Source organism: Manis javanica, chromosome 13, assembly GCF_040802235.1.
Source record: "Manis javanica isolate MJ-LG chromosome 13, MJ_LKY, whole genome shotgun sequence".
NCBI classification, from domain to species: domain Eukaryota; kingdom Metazoa; phylum Chordata; class Mammalia; order Pholidota; family Manidae; genus Manis; species Manis javanica.
The window spans coordinates 61,057,668-61,083,623 of NC_133168.1; the positions used below are offsets into that span (position 1 = coordinate 61,057,668).

At 40.7% G+C, this 25,956-nt stretch overlaps 1 protein-coding gene across 8 annotated transcripts in view; it reads left to right on the forward strand.

The window, feature by feature from the left end:
* AIG1 (androgen induced 1) overlaps window positions 1–25,956 on the forward strand; it is a 237,581-nt gene that overhangs the window by 209,631 nt on the left and 1,994 nt on the right. For 4 of the 8 annotated variants that reach the window (XM_073219686.1, XM_073219685.1, XM_037022078.2 and 1 more), the window contains 2 exons: window positions 21,117–21,280; window positions 21,938–21,955. The exons of 1 other annotated variant lie outside the window; for it this stretch is intronic. In XM_073219686.1, coding sequence (XP_073075787.1) covers window positions 21,117–21,280; window positions 21,938–21,955 — 182 coding nt within the window. The remainder of the gene's footprint in view (window positions 1–21,116; window positions 21,281–21,937; window positions 21,956–25,956) is intronic. 3 more of the 8 variants (XM_037022084.2, XM_037022082.2, XM_037022077.2) reach the window with 1 other exon arrangement.

The window sequence follows — 25,956 nt, forward strand, 5'->3', positions numbered from 1 at the left end:
TGTATCCCTTTTTGTTTCCAGGGTGTTATCGCCTGTCTGCATTCCTTGGTACATTGTTCAAATACTAATTGCTCCACTAGGGGCATTGCTTGTTCCTGATCTCCAAATATTCTGCCTGCGGCCTCCATCATACGAGCGACAAAGTCAGAAAATGGCTCGCTCAGCCCCTGAATAATTTTTGTCAAATTGCCTGATACTTCTCCTTTGTTGGTGAGGGCTTTCCATGCCTTGGCGGCGCACGTGTTTATTTGTGCGTATACCTGTAAGGGGAAGGCGGTCTGGTTGGCTACCCACTGTCCTTGGCCCGTCAGCATATCATATGACCACGCAGGCTGTCCTTCGGCCGCGTTTGCGCGTGCCTGGGTCATGCTGATATCATGCCACAATGCCTTCCATTCTATGTATTGCCCCATACTAGAAAGGCATGCCTTAGTTACATATTGCCAGTCTGCGGGTGTCATGGCTGTCTCTGTTAATCTCTCAACTTGTGCTATGGTATAGTTGGCACTGACCCCATACGCTCGGACGGATTCCGCTAAGTCTTTAACTTGTTTATGGCTCAGGGGCTGGTGAGAGCGTACGCCATTATCCTCAAATACAGGAAACATTTGTCTAATTGCCTGAAGAGTATCTGGGTGGCAAAAGGAGAGTGCGCCACTCACGTAAGGTGGCGGGGCAACGGGCGTCGGGGGACACCCTGCTTTCATTTTTTCCTTGGTCCGCTTTTCAACTTTGCTGGTTCCCTTACTTCTACACTCTGCGGTTTTATTTTCTTCCCCTTCCTCTGCAGACGTTAATTCCTCCTCAGATTCCCTATTGGAGAGTTGGAGGTCCCTCAACTCTTTCCAGGGGTATTTACTATTTTCTCCGAGGCGATCGTCACTCGCTTCTCGGGGCTCTTTCGCTTTTGCCCTAGGCGGGCTTTCTCCCTCACTCTGAGGTTTCTTTACCTTCGTTTTTGTGGCCTTTTTTCGGCCGCGCGCGCTCTCTGTTTCCCGTTCCGTTTCTGACATGCTCTCTTGGATATCTGTCAATGCTCTCTGACCTTCTTTTATTACCTTTTCACATCTCTCATCTTGCAGACAAGCTCTAATCAGTTTCCAGAGGGGCCTGGTGCCTCCCCTCAGGCTACCCTCCTCCTCCTCTCTATCAAGATCTTTCCCCAGTTTGTCCCAGCTCGGGATTGAGAGGGACCCTGAACAAATGAACCAGGGGGCCACACGGTCTATCTCCTTCACAAAAGATCCTAAGATTTTGCTGGAGACCTTCAAGTTTCGCTCTCTGAGAGCTGTCTGCAGCGCCGTGACTAATGACGGTGCATTCCCCATGGTGCCTCCTTATTTACAGAGAACCATCAACCATCATCCTAAAAAGCAGGGGCCTCTCGGAACTTACCCCTCCGGGCTTTCTTCTGACCTGCAGTTCTGAATCCTCTCCAGATGTCTGAAGGGTCCTCCCTGTGCCGGTGATGTTCTGGTTCCCGGGATTCGGCACCACTTGTCGCGTGCCCTGTCCTCGCCTGCAAGAACAGCATGCAACAACAGCAGGATTCTTCTGCAGAAAGCTTTATTCTTCAGCTCTTTGTGAAACAAATGAGTTGGGCAGGACCCAGAGGGGAAGGAGAGGCTTGCTTATATAGTTCTCATGCTCTGACCTGGTTGGTGCGGCTCCATATGCCTTATTAGCATAACCATTTGGTGGGTCTCATTGGTCCTTATGCCAAGGCGCAATTAGCATGTAGTTTAGTGGTGTGGGATGATTTGTCATTAGGAAGTTCGGGGCCTTCCGGCTGCCCTGCATTGGGCGCTATTTTCTGAGTGCGGCTGCCAACAGGTGGCTGCATGGGGTAGCGCATGGGCATCTTTACAATGACGCCAGTCCTGCCCAGTCTCGCCTCCAACAGATGGTTTCCACAACCTGCAGGAACTGGGAGCAGGAGAGTTCCCAGGCATTTGTGTCTTCTGGAGCTCCTGCATCACTGGCCCCCCAAGGAGGCACTAAATAAGAACTGATTGAAAATAAACAGTTCAGATGAGGAGATACATTCGCCAGCTTTGAGCTTATACCCCAAGGAAGTCTAGTACATCTGGAGCCATTGACGTGTTGCCCCACTGCAATCTAAATTCTGCCTCTACTCTCCCCACCAAAACTGCTTTTATTTTATCTCTTCATATGATGCCCTTCCCCAAACCTGTGTTTGTGTGTTTGTGTGGTCGGTTCGTTGTTGGTTTGCCCGTGTCCTATGATACAGGATCTCTTAATCTGGCAGACCTCGTTCATCTACCCACACCTGACAGTCAAACCCTCTCAGAAGCTTTCTGATGCTGTCTCCCGTCCACTTCCACTTCCTGGCCCAAGTATTTTTTAAAAGGCAAACCTGATCACGTCGATCACTTTACTTAAAACTCTTCAGTAGTTTGTTTTTTCCAGTTTTGGAGGTTTTTTTCTTTTCTTTTCTGATAGCACTTTTATTTTTCCTTATTCTATGATGTATCCTTGGGCCATGATAGTCTCACATAACAGTAGAAAAGCAAGATGTGTAAGTCATCCTTAAAAGCTGAGAAATATGTACAAAAATCTTATGTAAATTAAGACAATGCATAAATTTACAGATACAAATACAAACCATTTTGCAACTATAGTGAGTAATTTAGCCCTGTGATACCCTGCTGGAAAAGCATTGGATAAGAAGGAAAATGGAATCCAACAGCTTGGATTAGCTATATTTCCCAGCTCTGCTGGAAGACTGCAAGAAATAAGTGACAGCTCATTCATAAATTCTTACCAGCCTCTAGAGAAATTCAGGATTTGCCGTCAGTACTCTGTTCAGATCTGATCAGCCTCTAGAGGAGTAAATAGTTCACAAGAAATTGTCAGTCAGCTAAAGAGCCATCACATCAAGCCAAATCCCTTAAATAATCCCATACCTTTAGCCTTCTTTTGTCACACAAAATGTCCAACTGAATATACTAAACTTCAAACCAAACATATGTACAGAATTTCAGAAAATGTTTTATAAAGATGTGGTTAACTTGAGTACAGTGTGAAATAGTGCTATTTGCCTGCCTATCACACAGGACAGGTGTCTTTTTAAGAAGACCTACTCCAGGTAGATGAGCCTAACATAAGATGTATTGCTCTGCCAGGCAAACTTGTGATCTCACTCATACAGAAAGTATGGTGTGTCTGCCAGCAGTCAATTTAAAAACATTTGCAGCAGCCAATAGGCCAAACTCATCAGAGTCCTGCTTGCTAATCCACATCTGCTGGAAGGTCAAGAAAGTAGCCAGACACTGTATTTGCACTCAGAGTGATAATCTTCATTTTCACTGTAGTTTGTTCCAGGGCTATGACATTGGTTTGTGTTCTACAGCCAGGAACACCAGGGTACTTGCTAATACCCCAGACCACATGGTGCTTATTGTGTTGATATATAGGTCCTTTCCAATATAAGCACCATATCTTATAGTTGAATTGGAAACATTCTCATGAGTACTACAATGCCGTGCTTTAGAAGGGTAGCTAGAAAGAGCTTCTGGATCTAAGCCCTCTCCTTGCCAGAGAGCCTTTGTTTATGTGAGGGAACTCAGCTGTATTCTCCAGGGAGGACAGTAAGCAGTGGAAGCTCCTGTTTGACATCCAGGATAAGATGGCACCATGTCTCCTTGATGTCACCTACAAATCCTTTCTCTGCTGTGATAGTGAAGCTGGAACATCTTTTTCTCACAATCTTTTTGAAAATACTCTTCCAAGTCTCAGCTAACTGGGTCCAGAAATAGGATAGCATGAGCACAAATAGGCCTCATGTGGGTGACACCATCACCCAAGTCCATACACCCAACAACGTACAAACAGAGACATACAGGGACAGAAAAGCCAGAATAGCATAATTAGGCTACTGAAGGTGTCAGACAGGACCTGTGACAGTGGTCTTGAAGTCCAGGGAGCTTCACTAAGGAGAGCGTGGTGTTTCTCAGGAGCAACAGGAATCATTGTAAAAGGTGCCATGCAGATTCCCCATCTCACCCAGTAGGAACAGAGCCACATTCAATAGCAACCTTTAGGGGCAGATCCTTCTCTTTCTGGGTTGCTCATTAACATGTGCTACATTTGTCCCACACCTACCATGACATCTTCTTGCCCTGGGCACTAAATAAGGGAAGGCAACCAGTCTCAGTGTGATCATCCCCAGCACACACACACCTTTACTGATACCTGAGCAACTGTGGAGGGAAAGAGCAGTGATTTCTTGATTATTCTTGATACTTTCATTTGCTGTCTGTGCATACATGGAGAAGAACTGGTCATGAAGCAGTTGCAGTATCTGGAGAGGTTTTCATTGCTGAAATCCTTCAGTGACTCCAAAGGCCCAGGTGGCTGTGCCACCTCGTCTCCTGTCCTTGCCCACTCACCCTCTGCCCTTCAACCACACTCGACTCCTTTCCATCCCTCAGACGTGCCACACTCTTTCTTGACTCAAGATATTCACACGTGTTCTCCCCTCATCTGTCTCTCTGTTTTCAACTGAACCCCTTGACCTACTGGTTCCCTTGGATTTCACCTAAACATCACTTCTTCCAAGAAACCTTTCCTAATTGCCCCGTCTAGCTTAGGTCTGTGCTGCTTCATCCTGATAGTATATTTGGAATTGCTCCTTAAACGTCTGGCTTTCTTTCCAGATGATGAAGTCTGAAGTACGGGAGCTATGCCTCTTTTGTTCAGTGTTATGTTCCTACCTCCTAATAAAATGTTGGGCTCAAAAAAATTGTTAAAGAAATAAATGAATGAGGAAAGTCTGTAAGCAAGTATTATGGTTTGGTGACTGCAAGCTGACTGAGTTTTTCTCTCTTGATTCTAAATCACAAATATCAGAGTAATTTATCCAAAAAGGCAGGCCAATAATTGACTTCAGAATATTTTCCACCAACACATGTCCTGGCACATGTCTATACTGGTTTCAAGTTATCTGCTTCCTTTCAGTCCCATTTTCTACAGCTTACCTGGTCTTAGGGTGATGTTTCCCAGGAGAGAATTGAATTTGAATTTCCCTTAATGAAGCTCATGACCACTTTTGCTTCAGTTTAATCACTTGGACCTTCTCAAAACATGTAGGTGCCAAACATCAAGCTGACACACCAAGCATTGCGAGGAACATGTGCTCCTTCTGCAGGGAAGCAGGGGGTGTGGTGGCGAGGGACAGTCATGGCCCAAGCCGTCCTTAGGGCTGGCTGTGGTGGTGAGAGCCCCCCGCCTTCAAGCTGCTGGCTGGGAGGGAAGGAGGAAGAACATCCAAAATCCCACAACAGAAAACCGTAGTTTTCCACATTTTGCAGAAATGATTTCTAGTGTCCCTCTAGCACATTTTGTGCTCCTCCCTCTAGTAGATTCTTATTTTTAGGATTACAATGTTCTGGTTATCTCTGCCATGATTACATTTTTGATCCTTGGATTCCTTGGCCTACCAGTCTCTCACTCTCTCTCTCTCTAATCACCAACCTTCCAAAAATTATTATATACTGGGAAATCAGGATTTTTAATAGCATATTGGGTCAGTAGAGACATCACTTGAACATGATCTTAAGTTGAACTAATATTCTTCTTTAAAATATCTATACGTATTAAATATAGCTACATTTGAAAAATGCTCTAAAGCTTTGAATGAATTTTCCTTTGAAGAAGGCACCTTGTTGAAGAAGAGCTGTCTGACATACACAAACTAAGTGAAGTCAATCTATTGAAATGTAGCTGGCAGCAATTCAGCTTCCTAGTTTGCTTTTAATAGTTTATTTCTCAGTGTATGTATCTTTAAACTATGTAGCTTGTTTTTAAGAGACAAATGGTGGGAGATGGCCTTAAATTGACTCTTGCTTTGCAATCCAAAGTACATCTTAATGCAAGTTCCCTGTGCTTATTAATAATGAGGTTGGACAAGAATAATGCTGCCTCAGATTGCAATGTTCAAGGCATTCATTAAAGTTAATAATCAGTGCTCTTGCATAGAAGATTTATGCCTAATGTTGATCGGCCCTTTGTTGTGTGGAGTTTGCTTGCATTCGAGTAGCAAGGAGCTCACCACAAAGGCCATCAGGCAGGTTTCCATGGTAGCAGTCCTTCTTTTGTTATTCCCATTTGTAACACAGACAGTATCCAAATACTCACATGTCACTGCTTAATGAAAAGAAATAGAATATTGGTAATGCCTGTATAGTCAGGAAGCTGGTCTTTGGGTGTGACACTAAGGAAGGGCATGCATCTACTCAGGTTTTCTTTTATGCAGCTGTCCACCAAGAGGGACTAGTGTCTCTTTGATCTTATTACATTATGCCCTATTAATGACCTTCAGTGATCTCATAGTATTGCTCTAGGGACAAATATAACTGAGTAATGAATAGAATCACTTCATCAGTGCTGAATCTTACAAAAGATAATTTGGTCACTGCACACTAGTAAGAGTACAAGGTAAGGCTACGGAAGAAAAATATCAACTTTTTAAGATAAGGATAACATTATAGAATGAACATTGCTTTTGCTTTTTGTTGTGTTCATGTATGTGTTCATTTCTCGTAGTGACTCAACACCTGGATTTGCCCAACGTCTTTGTTGTCTAAAATATATGCATTCTTATGTCACTTCCTTTTGGTCATGAGTCAAGTATTTGAGCCCATGGCAGCACAGAGAAACTTTATTTTCCAGCCTGTCCGATTCTAACAGAAATCATCAGAGGAGTCAACTGGTACTTAGTCATTCAGATAGAGAGAAGAATTTGCAAAGGCTTAGCATCATTCTATCCAGTCCTGCCAAAACATCATTTCTGCCATTTACTCAGTAGAGAGTAAAAACTGTAACTATTATTTTAATTTAGTTGAATTTTCTCCTTCTCACAGGCTAAAAGATCTGAAAATGTTTATGAACTGGTAGGATGTTAGTACTTCAGTTTTAGCTGCTTTATTAAGTTTCCACAGAGCTTTGTGTGGCTTTCCCCTGTAGTTTTAGCCTTCATCATAAATGGCCTAAGTATAGTTGTAACAGACATGGAGGTAAAATTTCTGCCATATATTAAATACATGGTATGTAAAACTTTTGCCTTATATTAAATATATTTTTAAATGCTTTAAAAGAAAAACTTTAATGAAGTGGAGAACAGGGATTAATAGAGAGCTATATATGAATTTGGCCTGTGAGGCAGAAATAGAAAAAACCCAAGACTGAGATGGAAGAAATTTAAACTGAATCAAGAGTTGAAGGTTTTTAGCTTGAAGTTGTTAGGAAGCATCCATTCACCATTGAAGTGAGGTGGATGGTAGTGGGAATGGGGACTTTTCCAGGGGACAGCCAAGAATGAGATCAGAGCAAAGCAAAGATTCAAGTCAGCAGAACTGAAAACTGAGAGGACTTACTGATAAAGAAAATGGGATACAGAGAACTTAGTGGGGGAAGCAAAGCAGAACCTCCAGAGCCAGGCCAGAGGAAGAGCTGCCTGCTAGAAACATGCACTGCTTCCAGAAGCCTAAGTGAGCCAGACCACTCTTTGGAAAGAAGGAAAGCCTTCAACTGTTTCCAGAGTATGCAAAGCACCCATTTTCCCATTTTAAAAATAATTGAAAATCAACATTTTGCCTCTGTTTAATGAAAATAAATTTTAAATTGACCTGCATTTTGAATGCAGCCATCAGTGTTGAGGGAGAAATTCTTTCTACTTTTTATTCTAGACCATCTTCTTCCTGGACTTAACCTTCATTCACTGATTTGTTTGTACTACAGTATCTACAGTATTCATTATACGTTAGCTGTGTTAACTGATAGAGACTCAAAGATGAATGAGACCAATGGTGAAAAGCCAAAAATATCCCTGTGTTTTGGCAAGAATAGTGAAAAAATAACCATTTTGAAATATATCCTGAGAATACTCAACAACAAAGTCCTTCTTAGAAGAGAAAAAGACTTTACTAGAGACTTAGAGACCTGGGGGAAGGGCAATTACCCAACTCTAGCCCTCTCCAGACCTCCTGATTCACAGCCCAGTACACAGACCCACTGAAAGACCAAATGTAACCATATGGTTAAAGAACACATCCCCATCCCCACACCTACCACCACACCAACAGGGCTCCAGTATAACAGGTTGTGAGACACAGACTCTATTTAAGAAACAGTTCATAGAGAAACTCAAAGACCAAGGAAAGAGAAAAAAAGATACTAGAGGAAATTGAAGCCTCTGGCACCTATGATGATAGCAAACATTAAACAACCCAAGTCCTAGTCAGACTAACACAATAAAGTTTTGTTTACCTTGGTTTCTGGTACTGCAAGCATCATGTCTGACTTTCAATAAAAAAAAGTTGCAAAGGTAATAGTAAAGAAAAAGAGAAAAAAGTGCCTGAAGAGACAAAGCAAGCATCAGAATCAGATATGACACAAATTTTGGAATTGTCAGAGAAGGAATTTAAAGTAACTATAATTAATATATTAAGGGAACTTACAGTAAAAGTATACAACATTTGTAAATAGGAGTATTGTAAGCAAAAAGTTGGAAACTCTAAGAAAAAAAATCAAAAGAAATGTTACAAATCAGAAACACTGTAACAGAAGTGAAGAATGCCTTTGATGGCTTCATCAGTAGACTGGATACAGCCAAGGAAAGAATCAGTGAGTTTGACAATATGACAATAGAAATTTCCCAAACTGAAATATAACAGGAAACAGAATGAAAAGGATGGGACAGAATACCCAAGAACTAAGGAGCCATTCCAAAAAGTGTAACATACACAAAATTGGAGTACCAGAGGGAGAAGACAGAACAGAGCAGAAGGAATACTTGAAGTAGTAATATAGCCACTAATGTCCCAAATTAATGACAGACATCGAACCACAGATCTAAATCTAAGAAGCCCAGATAATACCAAGCAAGATAAATACCAGAAAATCTACAAATATCATATACAAGCTGCAGAAGACCATAGACAACATCTTGAAAGATATTGGAGTGGGGTGGAGAGGCACCTTTTACTTACATAATAAAGATAGGAGTTATAGCATTCTTCTTACCAGAAACTACCCCAAGCAAGAGAGTAGAGTTAAATATTTAAAATGTTGAAGAAAAAAAATATCAAACTGGAATTCTATATTCAGCAAAATTGTCCTTCAAAACTGAAGGAAAAATAAGAACTTTTCTCAGACAAACAAAAACTGAGAGAATTTACTGCCTGCAGACCTGCCCTAGAAGAAACGTTAAAGCCATTCCTAAGAGAAAAGGAAAGTCATATAGGTCAGAAATTTGGTCTACACGGAGAAAGGGAAAATATACAAAAATGAATAAAGGTGAAATAAAGTATTTTATTGTTCTTATTCTTAATTGATCTGTTAGAAAAATGTTCAAAGTTCAAAATTACACTAGTAACAATGCATTGAGTGATTAGAATATGTGAATAAATGAAATGAATGATGAAGTTATAAGGGGTAAGGGAGAAGAATTCAGAATACTCCTTTTTTTAATCCGCAGTACCTATGAATCAATATTTAAAAGTGGATTTAGATTAGTTATAAATGTGTACATTGTAACTCTAGGAAAACACTAAAAGAAATTTGCTAAAAGAGGTATAATTGATATCCTAAGAGAGAAGAGAAAATGAAAGGAAATAAAATAATTAAAACAGAGAAAATAGAAAAGAGAGGGAATAAAAAAGAAACAAAAAAATAAGTACAAGTAGAAAACACTTAGAAACAGGGTAGTTATTAATCCAACTATATCAACAATCATTTTAAATGTGAATGATCTAAATAAGGCAACTAAAAGACAAAGATTGTCACAGTAGATAAAATAATAATATCCATTTGGTATTTTTGCATATTGCATGCAAGAAACCCACTTTAAATATAAAGACATAGATAGGCTAAGAATGAAGGGATGGAGAAAGATACAGCATGCTAATACTAATCTTATTTATTTCAGGCAAAGGCACTTCAGAACAAACAAAAAGACCACATTCCTCCCTTGTACTAGTGAGGACATAATACTGCAGTGTCATCTAATGTCTGTATTAATGTTAGACTGGGAACACAGACCCAAGGATAGGAACCATATCTATTTTACACACTGTTACATGCACATGTCTGACACATTGAAGGCACTGATACATATGTGTTAAATGAAAGAAACATTTAACAGTTATAGAAGCAGCACACAGAGAACAAATATGCTAAATAATACAGAGATGGTCTCACTATAATTTGACACTAGGCACTGGCACAGAACCGGAGCTCAAAAAGTGTCTGGAAATTTTCTTATTTATTAAAGTAAGTTTGTGATCAGAGTGAGAAAGATTGGTAGCACGAGGAGTTCAAGAATCAAAGATGTAATCATGGCAGAGATAACCAGATAATCCTAAAAATAAGAATCTACTAGAGGGAGGAGCACAAAATGTGCTAGAGGGACACTAGAAATCATTTCTGCAAAATGTGGAAAACTACGGTTTTCTGTTGTGGGATTTTGGATGTTCTTCCTCCTTCCCTCCCAGCCAGCAGCTTGAAGGCGGGGGGCTCTCACCACCACAGCCAGCCCTAAGGACGGCTTGGGCCATGACTGTCCCTCGCCACCACACCCCCTGCTTCCCTGCAGAAGGAGCACATGTTCCTCGCAATGCTTGGTGTGTCAGCTTGATGTTTGGCACCTACATGTTTTGAGAAGGTCCAAGTGATTAAACTGAAGCAAAAGTGGTCATGAGCTTCATTAAGGGAAATTCAAATTCAATTCTCTCCTGGGAAACATCACCCTAAGACCAGGTAAGCTGTAGAAAATGGGACTGAAAGGAAGCAGATAACTTGAAACCAGTATAGACATGTGCCAGGACATGTGTTGGTGGAAAATATTCTGAAGTCAATTATTGGCCTGCCTTTTTGGATAAATTACTCTGATATTTGTGATTTAGAATCAAGAAGGAAAGCCATTCCCTTATTACCTCATTATAGGAATTCATTTTGGGAGGCACTTTCAATTTGCCTTTTACCCCAGGGATGGGTGGAGGGACTTGTAACCTTAAAAACATCTTTGTGGATGAGAAGTACAGAAAAACATTATATATTTCTGCATAAGGAATAGCAGTGGAAAGATATTTTGTTTATTTTGTTTGCTTGATTTTTTTTTTTTTTTTAGCTAACCTGAGTTGACTTTGGTCAGAACTCTACATTACCTGATGACTACATCTCGAAGTAGGCAGTATTGTTTATACCCCTCTACTAAAGGGGAAAGTGAGGCTCAGGAAGTCAAATAAAATCCAAGGCATGAGGCAGCACAGAATGTATAGAGACCTCTCAGGTTCTGTAATTTGGACTCCCCCCAAGGAGAAAACTGAACGACTTTGGTGAATCTTAAATTATGATTATGCCTTACAAGATTGTCTTGAAGAATACTCTGTTAAACCCACAGTAAATAATTAATTATAGAATTATATCTGTAATGTCTAAGATTATCTCTGTCGTTGAACTAGAGGATATTTCCACACTGCTTCAGATGGGATCTCTCCGTTTGCTTCTGCCTATGAATTGATGCATTAATTCCCCAGCACTACATACACATCAGCAAGGAGAATGTTTTGAGCCCTGTTTCCAGAGGCCTGTTCTCATCTACACAGATATCCTTTATCGTATAACCCAGGACCTACGCCCTTTTCAGTGGAAACCTTGGCAGCCCATCTGTACCTTGATCTCCTCAAGGGCACACCGTTGCATCCGGACTGCTGCTTATCACACCTAGCACACAGTAGGGATTCAAGAAATGTTCATTGAGTAAGTGAATAAGTACACATACTCCAGAAAACTCCAGCAGAATTCCAGATTCTCAAAAATGTCCTTACTACATTACTTACTATCTTACTACCGATTCCATGCAATCAATACTCAAGAAATGGTTCATGGGACCTTTGCAAATCGTTGCAAAATGAGATGATTAGATCTAGAGGGAGGGCCAGGTCTAAAGTCAGCATTTGAGCCAGAAGTCAAGCCCTTGAAAAGTCCTTAAGAAGCATCATGTGGAAGGTACCACACAAGATGCTCAGAGACCCACTGGACGAGATGCTGATGCCCGTCCTTTATCTCACCCCACCAGGGGCCAGATGCTCATTGTCTACCAAGTAGTGTAGTAATTTCAGTAGGCTAGTGTTCATATGGTAGGACTGTTCCTTAAGAGGTAAGTGGGTGTCTTCTCTGAAGGAAGTGAAGTGATGTGTTTATTACTTTATCCTTTCAGTGGTTTAACTCACCTCAGGGGAAGCTGTAAATTCTGATACCTGAGTTTTTTAAGAGACTCAGTCTTGTGTTAAAACTTCACCAAAACTGATTTCTTTTACATCTTGCAACATTTCCATATCACACACATTTTCTATAATGAGCATGAATTACTTTTATTGTCAGTGGGAATAAAATTAAAAAATGTACACAGAGATTTCTAATTGAATCATTTTTTGGTTCAAAGCACGTTAAAGGCTGTCCAGAGCCCTGTCCCCATCTACTGTATCCTAGTCTTCCAAGCACTAGAGGAGTCTGGCATACAGCCTCAGAGTTCAGCTGCTGAGGTACACATCCCTGCTTCCCCACCGATGGACCTCTCGGGGCCTCAGTGTCCTCATCTGTAAAATGGTGCTAACATAATACTTTCCTCAAAGAGTGGCTTATATAAAATATGTAGCACAGGGCCTGTCACTGAGAATTCAGTGCTGTTAGCTATTAGCTACTACTACATGGGTCTGTGTCCCAGGTGTCTTATGAGCTAATAGCCTCGTTGTCGAATAGCCTAGCTCCTTATCTGAATGTGAAATAATAAAAGCAATTTTTAAATCCTCTTTAAAGAAACTAATCCCAAGAACTTAAAGCTTGTCAGTGATAAAATAGGTACATGATTCTATCCAAGATAAATCAAGGTGGCAAAGCCAGAAAAGGGAGGAATATGTCTCTTGAGGGAGTTTGGTGACAGCCACAACTCACGGTTTATGTGATAGAATAAAACTTGGCCAGGTGGCATAGAGCTACTGAGCTTGACAACACTGGTTTTCCTTTACTATCTATCAGTCATACCCAGTCAATATCCAAAGTAGGTTTGAATAATACACTAACCATTTGGAATCTGAACATTTCCTTGCTTCCACTTTGCAGGAGGAAAGGTGGTTTTCTAATTATTCTTAATTCCCAAAGAATTGGCTACAAGACACCATACTTCTCTGTCTTCATTCCCTGTCATTAGCCCATCTTTTTTGTTCTCACCCTCCTTGAATTACCCTTAAACCTTGATCTTTTTCAGGCTTCTCTCACGGACCCACTTCCTTCAGACCTTCCTTCCTTCCTACTGGCCTACTCTACCCGGGTGATCTCAGTCTGTTCTGATAGCTTCCACCACATCCTTTGCCAGTGAACCCAGTCTCTGCATTGCCACATCGATCCTCTCTCTACAGTCCAAACCCATGTAATTGCCTTCAGGATATCTCCACTTGGACATCTTACAGACACCTCAGCCTCAGCATGTCCAGACTGAACTTGTCATTCCCTGAAACAGGCTCTTACGGCATCCCCTGTCTCAGGAAATGGCAACACTCTCCACCCAGTTAATCAAGCCAGGAATCTGTGATTAATCATTAACTCATCTCAGTTCCCTCACTGCCTAAGTCCAATCAATCACCAGGTTCTCTTAATTCTATTTCCTAGATCCGTGCCTTTCCCATTTATTTTACTGTGAATAAAAGAAACATCTTCTGCAACATGATCCATGCAAAGGTCACACCCATACACACAAAAGTGAGGCAGAAATTTCATGAAACAACTTTTGTCATCATTAAATGCTTGGCTTTCTGATACTTCCTGTTACATTTTTTTTGTTTGTTTTTTTTAAATGCTAGTAACCAGTGGGTTAGTAGCAAACATTTCACAGCTAGATCATCTGGAGGTGAGGTGTGTAGCCTCATGTATAGCATTTGGCAGTCCTTGGTGTATATGCTTTCACCATGGATGTATTTAGTCTTCCAAGCAACCAGGTTGCAAACACCCCACAACTAGCTCTCCTGACCATCTCCAGCATACCACTGCATACGACCTACTACTTGATAGAAACCAGTCAGAATACCTCTTAATCTATCCACTAATTTTCATTTCCAGTGCTGCCTTTCCAGTCCTGGTCACCATTATTTCTGATATAATTGGTTTCCAAGTCAACCTGATCTGTTTCCCATTTATTTAATACCCTTCAAAGACTTCCTGTTGTCCACATGAGGATAGAGTCTACAATTCTTAGCATGGCTTAAAAAGCCACCACAGTTTGGCACCTGCCTGTCTCTCACACCCTCTCTCCTTTGATCTCCACAAAAACCTTTCCTTCTTGAACATCTGAGAGCTTTCTCTTGTTTTCAGGTCCATGGATGTGCTATTCCATTTGTCTAGAAAGTTCTTGCCTTCCATATTTATTCAACTAACTCACTTATCTTTCCTGTCACAGCTTAAATGCCACCTTATTCATTTATTCATTTTCCTGCTATATGACAGGCATTGTGGTAAGTGTTCAGCATACAGTGAGAAGTAAAAAGAAATATAATTCCTCACCTCATAGAATTTTGATACTCTGAAAGGGGAAGATACATTATTCAAATAAAGATATCATTCAGATTTAAGTAATAATAAAAGAAGAGCTTAAAAAAAAGAGATTCATGGTTCTAAAAGACCTTATAAAATCTGACTGAATGAAGTAGATCAGGGATAGGTTTCCTAAGTGATGACTGGTTAGTTATAACAGTTGGGTTAAGAAATAAAGGAGAAAAATCACTTAATGCATCTATGGGGTATACGACTAACAGCATAGGCAGACAGAGAAGCATGTGAAGATCCGCATGGCAAGAAGCACCATGGTCGAGTCAAGGAACCGAATGAAAGCCAGTGCTGGGGTGTGAGACAGGGGAGAGCTACTCAGTGAGGGACACTGTAGACTCAGTGTGCCCTTAAAAATTTGGATCTTTAACGAAAAAACAGTGGGAGGCCATTGACATTTTTAAAGCAATAATATAATGTGCAGGCTTCCGTTTTGGAAAGATTACTCTGGCAGTTGTGAAGATGAGTCAGGAGGAGGCAAAAGTAGATGTGGAGACAAATCAGAAACTATTACAGTACTCCAGACAGGATCAGACCACAAGTTAATATGCTGGTGATGGAGGAGGAGACAAATCAGCATGGGTGAAGGGGATCAGAAACCCAACACACCCGAGAGGTGTGTGCGGCAGCCTTGACCAGACAAGGTAATGGACCGAATACGTGTAAGGCAAGAGAGGGAAGTGCTGCGCAAATAATAGCACCATTCGCAGAGATGAGGAATACCAGAGGAGGGCCAGGGTTGAGAAAAAGATCATGACTGGCTGTAGACATATCAAGGCTGAGGCATTTTTAAGATGTGTGAAATGAGATGTTTTGAGGACTGTTTGATAAAGTTTTCTGGGAAGGAAAGAGAAATCAGGACTAGGACATGAATTTGTGAAATATCTATGTAGAGGTAGTAGACAGGAAAGAGGGGGCATGAGTGAATTCATTAAGTGAGAATGCACAATGTGAGAAGAAGGCTTAAAAAACAATCCTTAAGGAAATTCGATGTGATGATTGGGTGATGAAGAGTCTTACAAAGAGAATCAAGAAGAGCAGCCAAAGAGGTAGAAGGAAAAGCAGGAGATGTCAGAAAGCCAGTATGTTTGGTGGAGGAGCAAGAAAAGAATCCAGACTGCTGTGGGTGGAGAAATGGGTACAAAATATAGATATGGAGTCGGTGAGTTAGACTCACTGAAGAAGTTTGCCCTGGAAGAGAAGGAGAGATACAGAACAGTTACTTGTAAAGTTGATGGAAACTTTCTGGTTGGGCTTTGATGAAAGACACTGGAGCATATGTGTCACCTATGAAAACATTGGTTTGAAAGAAGTTGAAAACACAAAAGAAAGATGAATGGTAAGTTTAAGGTTCAAAAAAGAGCAGAGAATGTTTCCTGTGCACACATGAAACTCCTACATATACCTTTTAATTCAGACTACACTTGTAATTTCCCCTTTAATTTCGACATCGTCATGTGGCTATACTACATGAGGACAAAAATCACTTTTGCCTCACTTACTTCTCTGTCCCTAATGTGAGTCACAGTACTCTAGAGGAATTAATAAAAGTCACTTCCAATTACACATTAAGGTGAATGAAATTAGAAGTACAATTAGTAAAATAAATAATCCCAGAAGTCTTATGATACCATATGTATTCTATGTGTTCACATTTACACACACACACACACTCACACAAATGGTTATCAATATTTTAGGCTAAAATTAAAATTGGTGTCATCTTAAGCATAAGCTATTTGGGCACTAAGACAAGAAGGCCTAGAATGAGCAGAAATTGAAAGTCAGCCAAGAACTGAGAATTCTATGAGTAGATGAGCAAGGCCATGAGTCATTTTTGTGCAGAAAACTGAGCCTGATTATATCAAGGAAACAGATGGTGAAAGCACAGCCTGTTAGGACAAGTGGGGGCATCAACCACACCGATCCAGGTAAACCCCCACTTAACAGGGTTTCTATATCCGAGATGGTGTGATGACCTACCAAGCCAAGACAAAAAGAAAAAAAAGCAAACCTTCACTTCATTTTTGGAGACAATAGTAAATACCTCATTTAGGGAAGCAAGTCCAGGCAGCAAAAAGTAAGTCAGAGGAGCATTTCCTTTATCAGCTTTTTTAGACAAGTTGTTTGGTCCAGCCTCAGCATCTTTATCTGTGAAATGGCGATGATCACACCTCATAGGGTGTTTGAATAAGGTAGAAAGGATTCCGTGTCATATTAGAGCACCAAACTCAGAATAGTTGTCCACTTCCCTGAACTGAGAATTTCACATTTCCATTGCCAGCTCTGACGTATTCTCATTATATTCCATAAGTGCTGGTTTTTAACTTCATAAAGTGAGAATGGTGTGCTGTATCCAGGGTTGGTAGGAAGACAGCAAGGTGGCATAATGTGCATGAGGGCAGTTGGTGAAATTGGTGAGACACAGAGAACTATTCATCTAAGGGCCAGCAAGCCACAGCCACAAGGCCACATCCAGCCTGCCACCCGCTTTTTATTTCTTATCTCTTTTTATAGCCCACAAGGTAAGAATGGTTTTCACATTTTAAAACAATTGAAAAAAAATTGAAAGAAGATAACTCTTTCATAACATGTGAGAATTACATGAAATTCAAATTTCAGGGTCCACAAATAAAGTTTTATTAGAACAGTTGTTTACATGTTGTCCATAGTCGCGTTTGCACTACAGTGCTAGAGTTAAAACTGTGACTATCTTGTTTTCCACAGAAAATGTTTACCAACAAAAGATATAGAGATATGAGGGACTCTTTTGAGATTTTTTAAAATTGTTTGTTGTTGTTGTTGTTGTTATTGGGAAAGTACCTGTCCTATAACAAAGGCTTAATAACCAGATGTTGTTTTTGATGTTCCTTTATTCAGTTTTTAATTCAACAAATAATTATTGAGTGCATCCTCTGTGCCAGACAATGCTCCAAGGGCTGCAGAATCTAGCAGTGGTTTTATCTAACAGATAAAAATGCCTGTACTCATTGGACAGACAATAAACAGATCAGTAAAAATAACTGTAGTATATTAAGAGACTGTGGAGAAAGATAAAGGCATGGAGAATAGAGAGTTTCACGGTAAGAGTTACAATTTTTAGATATGGTGGTCCGGGAATACCCAATCAGGAAGGTGAAATTTGAGGGAAAACCGTACTGATAGAAGGGAGCCCTGGGGATACTGCGGGGAACATGGGGTAAGGAGGAATGTTCTGAGCACGGGAACAAATAGAGAGCGTTTAATGTGTTCAAGGAATACAAGGAGTCAGTGAGGCCAGAGCGGAGTGAGAAAGGAGAGAATGGCAGAAGAAAAGTCACATAAGTGCCCAGCGAGCTTCAGGAGGGCCTTGAGAGACCGTCCAGGGGCTCTGGCTCTTCCTCTGCCAGAGACAGGGAGCAGAACCTGTGAGTGAAGTCGTGGCATGACCGGACTTACACTCTACATGGATCCGTCTGGCTGCTCCCAGGAGGACGGGCTGTAGAGCAGGCTGTAGCAAGGGTAAAAGCAAAGAGACAGAAAGCAGTTGCAGTGGTTCTGGTGAAAGGGGTTGATGGCTGGACCCCAGATGGTAGTGGTGGCAATGGTGAGAGGTAGATTTTGGGGTCTATTTGGAAAATAGAGTCAATAGGATCTAAAGATGGAGTGGATATGGATTGTGAGAAAGAGTCAAAGATGACTCCACATTTTCCACCCCAAGCAACTCCTGGACTAATGTGGTAATCATTGAATTGAGTACTGAAAGATATGGAAAACATACATTTGCTCTTGGATGACAGGGAGTATGGGGGGTGCAGGAATTAGGATACAGGGATGATGATGGCATCATGGAGAGGTTAGGTTAGAGGTGCATTCTCTGAAGGGAGATGTACAGTGGGCTGTTGGGTACAGAACTCTGGAGATTAAGAGGTCATGGCTGGAGATACAAATTTAGGAGTCATCTACAGATAGATTGGATGTGGTTATGTTGTTATATCTCTTCAGTACTATAAGGTGATTCCATATAACATTGCAAATGATATCTGAGGAGGAGAGACCTAGAATCAGAGATATTAGCTGCTAATGAAAATTACATTCTTCCAGAAGCAAGCAGAATGCCAAGAACAGGTATAAAATATATAACTAGTATTCCCAATTTGAATTGTTCCTAATTTGCCTAATTGAGTAAATAGTTTTACAATGAATCAAATTATAAGTTGATTTGCAAAATCAATTACAGGGTTACGGTATTACATTTTTGAGATATTGCATATTATCTTGATGGAAATTAATAAGCCACTTGATAGGTGCACAATGCTCCTTATGCTGGTTAAGACAAGATTAGGAAGATAAAACTGCCTTTAGTTTATGAACAAACAGAATATGATGCATCAGAATTCCATAGAGTAGTTCTAACAATTTAATTTCTGCTGACTTTCACAAATGCATCAGCCTTTAAAGAAGAAAAAAGAAAGCTTGACTAGCTTTGCTTCCTCTTCTGGTAAAAATCTTTTAGTTTGGACAGTTATTCAAGCTGACCTGGATGGACATAATGACTGTCTCATGCCACTAAGACAGTGTTTCTCAGCCTTTCTTTCATTATTGACTCCTTCCAACAGAGAACTTTTTAAAGTATTTTTTCCTAATCTCCACCCCATCAGAATGTTTTATTGTGGTAAAATATACACAACATACTATTAATCATTTTAGCCATGTGTGAGTGTACAATTCAGTGTCATTAAATACATTCACAATGTTGTGTCACCATCACTGCTATCTATACCCAAAACATTTTCTTTATTCCCAATATAAACTCTGTGTCCATTATACAACATCTCCCTATTCCCCATTCTCCCTGACCCCAGTAATTTCTATTATACTTTCTGTCTCTGTGAATTTGCCTATTCTATTTTCTCATGTAAGCAGAACCATACACTGTCCTTTGGTATCTGGCTTATTTCACTTAGCATAATATTTTCAAGGTCTATCCACATTGTAGCATATATCAAAATTTCATTCCTCTTTATGACTGAATAATACACCATTGTATTTCTATACCAATTTTGTATACCTAATCATCCATCAGTGGACACTTAGGTTGTTTCTACCTTTTGACTATTCTGAATAATGCTGCTATGAACATTGGTATACATATATCTGTCTATGCTTTCAATCCTTCTGGATATATATGTAAAACTGGGCCCATGAAATTTTAATATCACAGATAAACTATGTATCTGTTTATGTTTCATGTATATATGTATCTGTGCTTTATACATAAAAATATTTCTTCACTAACTCCCAAAATCTATATTCATATATATTATATATATATATATGTGTGTATATAATATATATATATATATATGTTCAGTAAGTGCATAAATAAACTGCTTAATGAGGAAGGAAGCCGTGGATTATAAAGAAAATGACCCCAAAACACATATGTATAAAACATAATCTTTATTCCCCATGTAGTAAAGTTATTTCCATTTTATTTAGTCTTCAAAATTGATGGCAGTTGATAAAGTAATGAACTGAAGGATCTTGAAAAATAGCTCTTGGCAGTTGTATCAGGACCAAACCAATGGAGTAAATATTCTAATTAAACTTTTGAAAAGAGTGGAGCCTAATGATGCTGTATTCCCACTGAGCCTCAAATATCTCCAGAACGCAAAGAGAATAATTATGCAAGCATTATACAAAAGAAAAAAAATTCAGAATCCAATGATCAGGCTGTGGGAAGCCAGGTCGCAGCGAGGGCACAGGATGGTTCTGTCAGCACATGTAGGACAGACTGTGATCTAGTCGGGAGGCAGTATTGCAAGATTCCTGGCACAGACTCACCTAGGTTGTATTATATATTATGTATATTTACAATATGTATAACTTTATTTATAGTAAATACATGCATATTCATTTCTATATTTACATATTGTTTTAATATAATGCTATATTGTTTCATTATGTAAAGAAGAGATTAAGAAGATTGTATAACAGTTTTGGAAAAATGACAGTTTCAGATACCTGACTGGAACCCTCAAGGGTCAGGAAAGACGAGAAACTGTGTAACCGCCAGACTGGAGGAGACTAAGGAGACATGGCCGCTAAACCCAATGTGGGATCCTGGACCAGATAAAGGACATAGATGGGGAAATGAGGATTCTGAATAGCCTGTCGTTCAGTTAGTAGTATTGTACAATGTTAATTGCTTCCTTTTTGTAATTGTACCATGGTTACACGAGATGTTAACATGAAGGGGTGCCGAGCCCAGGGCATACTGGAACTCTCTGTGCCATAGTTGCAACTCTACTGTGAGTCTAAAATTATTTCAGAATAAAAAGTAAAAGACCACAAACAGCAGCGTTTCTCTGGCGGCTCCCGAGTGTCAGAAGCAAACGTGTTATTAGCACCGTTGAGAAACGGTTAGCAGATGGGGGTCTACATTTGCAGCAGAAGCTTTGAAATCCACCGTGAGAGTAACTCGGGTCTCTGTCTCCTCCCCGATTGCCCTGCAGGGTGTGCTGGGTGCACCATGTAACCGGGATGTGGGTGTACCCTTTCCTGGAACACATTGGCCCAGGAGCCAGAGTCGTCTTCTTTGGGTCCACAACCATCTTAATGAACTTTTTGTACCTGCTAGGAGAAGTTCTGAACAGCTATGTCTGGGATACACAGAGAGGTAAGTATTGTTTAGGAGAGCATAAAACAAGAGAATTGATGTCTAAGGGAGTGTGTGCAGAGGCTGAAGGAAAATTCCACTGCGGCACAGGGTCACTTATGAGGAGTTTCATTTTTATAACTACAATATTAATTTAAGAGCTGCTGGCAGTTACCTGAAAGGTTTACTACTCACTCTGTCTTATTAGCTAGTAAAACATCCAAATCTAAGAGAAAAGAAGCATGTCTATAAAATTTTATAGGGAGAAATACAGTGTTGCAGAAAAAAAAATTAGGAAGCTCACTGTGATTAACGAAATACTGCCTGAGCTAAAGGGCATCTCTTCTGATATAATCACAACATTCTAGACATCACCCAATTAAACAGATAAATTATTAAATGTAACCAATCTGTCTCATAAGAAGTCACCCATATCTCCACATCGTACATCATCCTTTGTGTGGATGCAGCCGACTCAGAGAGGCCTCGCCCCCATCCTGCCAGACCTCTAAGCAGCACAGAGTGCCTCTGGCCACTGCGATTCACCAGCGGCTTTCATATACAAGGGTTGAAGGTGGCAAAAAATATATATATATGGGCATAAATGGTAATATTTCATTGCTGCAAAAGCTCACTTAACCTATGATTTGATTTCTCTTTTGTTTCTATTTACGGCAGGGCCTCCATCATGGCAAGGCACGTAATCTTACCCAAGCTGTGCAAAACCCATCCAAAGTGTATGTAAGATAACATAAAAATGAGAAGGAAGAAAAAGCAACAGCACAGCTATGTAGTGATTTGAGTCCTGAATGAAAATACATCCAGAGACAAGATGGTTTGGGATTTTAGGGAGCTCTGGGCATCTCTATGATCACAGCCTTTCTAGACATCACCAGCCTTTCTAAACGATCTCTGTTCCACAAACATCGAGTGCACTACTTTGTGCCAGACACTGTGCCAAGAATTTGATCTAATTAGACAAATAAAACACAGTGACTGCCTGGTTATTGAACTGGAATTTTTGTGTGTGTGGATCTTCTAAGATTGTACGCTCCAAGGTGTTAGCCAGCATTAAATGGCCCAGAGGAATTTGAGAGTTTGTTTTCTCAGCAGCTGGCTTGATATTCATAAGTGGCCTATTAGTTAAAGTGCCAAGAATTTTTATTCAGTTCAGGCCATAGCTTGGCGGACTAGAAATTAATCTTTTAATAATTTTCCTTTCTTTTCAATGGGAATCATAATTTTTGTCTATTAATTAACTCTAAAAAGTATTTAGTTAACTTACAAAAATATTTGGAGAACCAAACATAACTCAGCTTGTTGGGAGAAAGGCCATATTTAAATTTTAAGTAATATGCCCAATATATGTTATTCCGGAAGTGTTTATGGCTGGCTGTTTCATCTCGATCAGCTTGATTCCAAGAGTCATTTGGCCATTATCCTACTACTAAGAGAAAATGGTCTGAAAGTCAGGAGAGAAAAAAATCCATTCTAGATTAATAGAAGACTGCTTTTTAGCATCTTTGAGTGAAAAGCTAAAGATGAACAGTAGCTAAAAATGAACTCAGATTTTTTTTTTAATGATCTATTCAATTTAATGGGTGTCATTCTCTTAAATAATAGGAATTAAGATTGACTAACATTTTGTAATTCACTTCAGGTATAGAGATCCACATTTTCTACATGGGACCATCTAGTTAACTCCACAGTGGTAGCTGTTTTGCACAAGTGAACATATTCATCTATGAGAGGGATTCCAAACTGATAGCCTCTGCCGTATTTTACCTGCCAAAAAAGTTTTGTTAGGCCTAAATAGTGAGATTTTTGGTTTGAACCAACAGTTAAAAAATGGGACACTTCACACACAGGCCAGATTTTTCAGCTGACTAAATCGTTTAAGATCTAGCATCAAGCCTCCTGTTCTCTTCTGACAACAATGGATTGGAACTGAGGATTGCTTGCCCCCTTTTGATGGTTCACTTTCTTTGTCCCTCGTTGCCACCTGGCCACTTTGCTCTATCATGTTAGGTGCCTAGTTCTGTACTTGAATTTGAAACTGCTGATTAAAAGCAATGCATGCTATGTATATGAGTGCATGTGTGCATGTGTGTGTTAGAATGAAATGAATATAGTCAAGCATAGTATTATAGTCCTAAGTACATTTACTGCACCCCAGATACAATTGTTCAGAAGCAGGAGTACCACATTTGAGCTCCCTTCCTTGTATCCATATGATTTTTAATGGCTCAGTTTCCCACACTTGGTCATACTGTGTTGGCTTCAACCTCAAGATAAAATGACATTCTTCCAGAATCTTACAACCAAAAAGGAAATTAGAAATCATCTAAGCCCAGCCTTTCCTTTTACTAAGAGGCAGCTGAGGCCCAGAAATCTTAAGTGACCCAGCAAAATAGGTGATTGCAGAGCCAACACACACCTTTGGGCTCATGTTCAATCCACTGTGACTTCTAGGAAAATATTAAAATGTCACCCTTGGAAAACAAGACACATGAGAACTTAGAAGCTTCACGCAGAACCATGGACCTAGCTTACAACATAATAAAATAGACCAACCTGATATGGGCTGTGAACAAAAAGACCATAAGATTGGCTAAATTAATATTTAAACATTTGCTCTTTTTAAAAGGAAGCAACTCAAGCTGACCTTGTGATGTATTGGTTTGCAAGGTCTGCTACGGGTACCACCCGCTGGGTGGCTTAAGCCATAGAAATATAACGTCTCACAGTTCTGGAGCCCAGCAGCCCAAAATCCAGGTCTTGGCAGGATTGGCTCCTTCGGAGGACTGTGAGGGGAGGGATCTGTTTCCAGGCCTCTTTCTTCCGCTTGTCCATGGCTGTTTACATGTTCCCACACCATTCTCCCCTATACATGAGTTTGTCTCCAAATTTCTCCTTTTTATAAAGACATCACTCATGTTTGATTAGGACCTATGCTGATGAAGTTCAGTTTAACTTAGTAAAGACCCCGTCTCCAAATACAATCACATTCTGAGGTCCTGGGCTTTGGGGAGACACAATACTGCCCACAATACTCTGCCTTCTGCCTCCTCAAATGTCATATCCTTCATTCATGCAAAATACATTCTCAACAGCCCCAAAGTCGTCCCAGTATCTACTCTTAAAAGTGCAAAATCTCATCTTAACTATCATCTAAATCACGTTAGATTTAGGTGGGTAAGACTCGGGGTATGATTTATCCTGAAGCAAAATTGCTCTCCAGTTGTGAGCCTTTGAAACCAGACAGAAAGTTACCTGCTTGCAGAACACCATGGACCTAGCTTACAACATAATAAAATAGACCAACCTGATATGGGCTGTGAACAAAAAGACCATAAGATTGGCTAAATTAATATTTAAACATTTGCTCTTTTTAAAAGGAAGCAACTCAAGCTGACCTTGTGATGTATTGGTTTGCAAGGTCTGCTACGGGTATCGAGCATACATTCCCTTTCCAAAGGGGAGAAATCACAGGGAAAATGGTGTCCCAGTTCTCAACCAAGTCTGAAAGCTAGCAGGGCAAATGCAGTTAGATTTAAAGGTTTGAGAATAATCCTCTTCGGCTGAATGCTGTATCCTCAGGACGCACTGGAGGGGGTGTGGCTCTGCCCCTTGTCCCTGGGCGGCAGGCCCACTCTGTGAAAGCAAGGAGGTTCATGTCTCTGTCCCTTTGGGTCCAGGTTGCAGTGTTTCTGCTGGTACAAGATTCTCAGAAACCTTGCTGGCTTCCTGTGCAATTCATGGGGGTCCAAGTCATCAGACGCTCACAGTTCTTTCCTGGCTTCCACTGATTCGGTTAATCAGATCCAAGAGTCACATGTCTTGTTTCTTTAGCAAATGGTTGTCTGGCCGTACCCTTGGCCTTCTCTCAGACTCTGGGACTCGGGGGTTCAGGACTTCAACATGAATTTGCAGAGACGGGACACAAGTCAACCTATAACAGCTCAAATATTTCTGTACTTAAGCTAAGAATGTATCTCAATTCCAGAGTGTCTCCCTGAAGTGACCGGGCTTATTAAAATCAAACTCTATGCAACCAGAAAAGAAAGTATCCAAAAGTGAAAAGTCAGGGTGAGAGCAGAGGCAGCGGGCAGGAGAGGAGAAGGGAGCGTGGAGCCAGGCCCACGTGACGGAAGCCCCGCCTTTCCTCCCCATCCCCACCCACCCAGGCCCGCAGTGTCCCAGCGCGCCCTCCAGCCGAGCCCCTCTCTGGCTGGGGGGGACCCACGTGTGACTGGCTCTCTCTGGATCAATCAGCTCTTCCTCTGTGTTCCCAAAAGCACATCCTGCCTCAACTTTGTGACAGGTTTCTTTCTGCTGTTTTTGTGGAAATTATACCTCTGCTTCTTCCAAATGTTATTTACAGCTGTCTAATTCTTTCCCTCTACCTCAAAGCTGCCAAACTAAAGTAGGTGGGGAGCTGTTTTCCCTGTCTGGGTCGATGAACCACCCCCTGGTCTCCACCCCCACTTTTGAAGATTCCGCTATTGCTGCCCCAGTCAGCCCGTCTGCAGGAGAACACTTAGGAGGAAATCGACTTTAAAAAGAAAAGCAGGTCGTTCTTAGCTCCTGACACTTCACAGGAGAGGGAACATGGGCTGAAGCTGGCACCCAAGTCATGCGTGTTGTTTGAGCGGAATATGTGCTGTGTTTTTCTGTCTTTGCCTTGGTTACCCAAC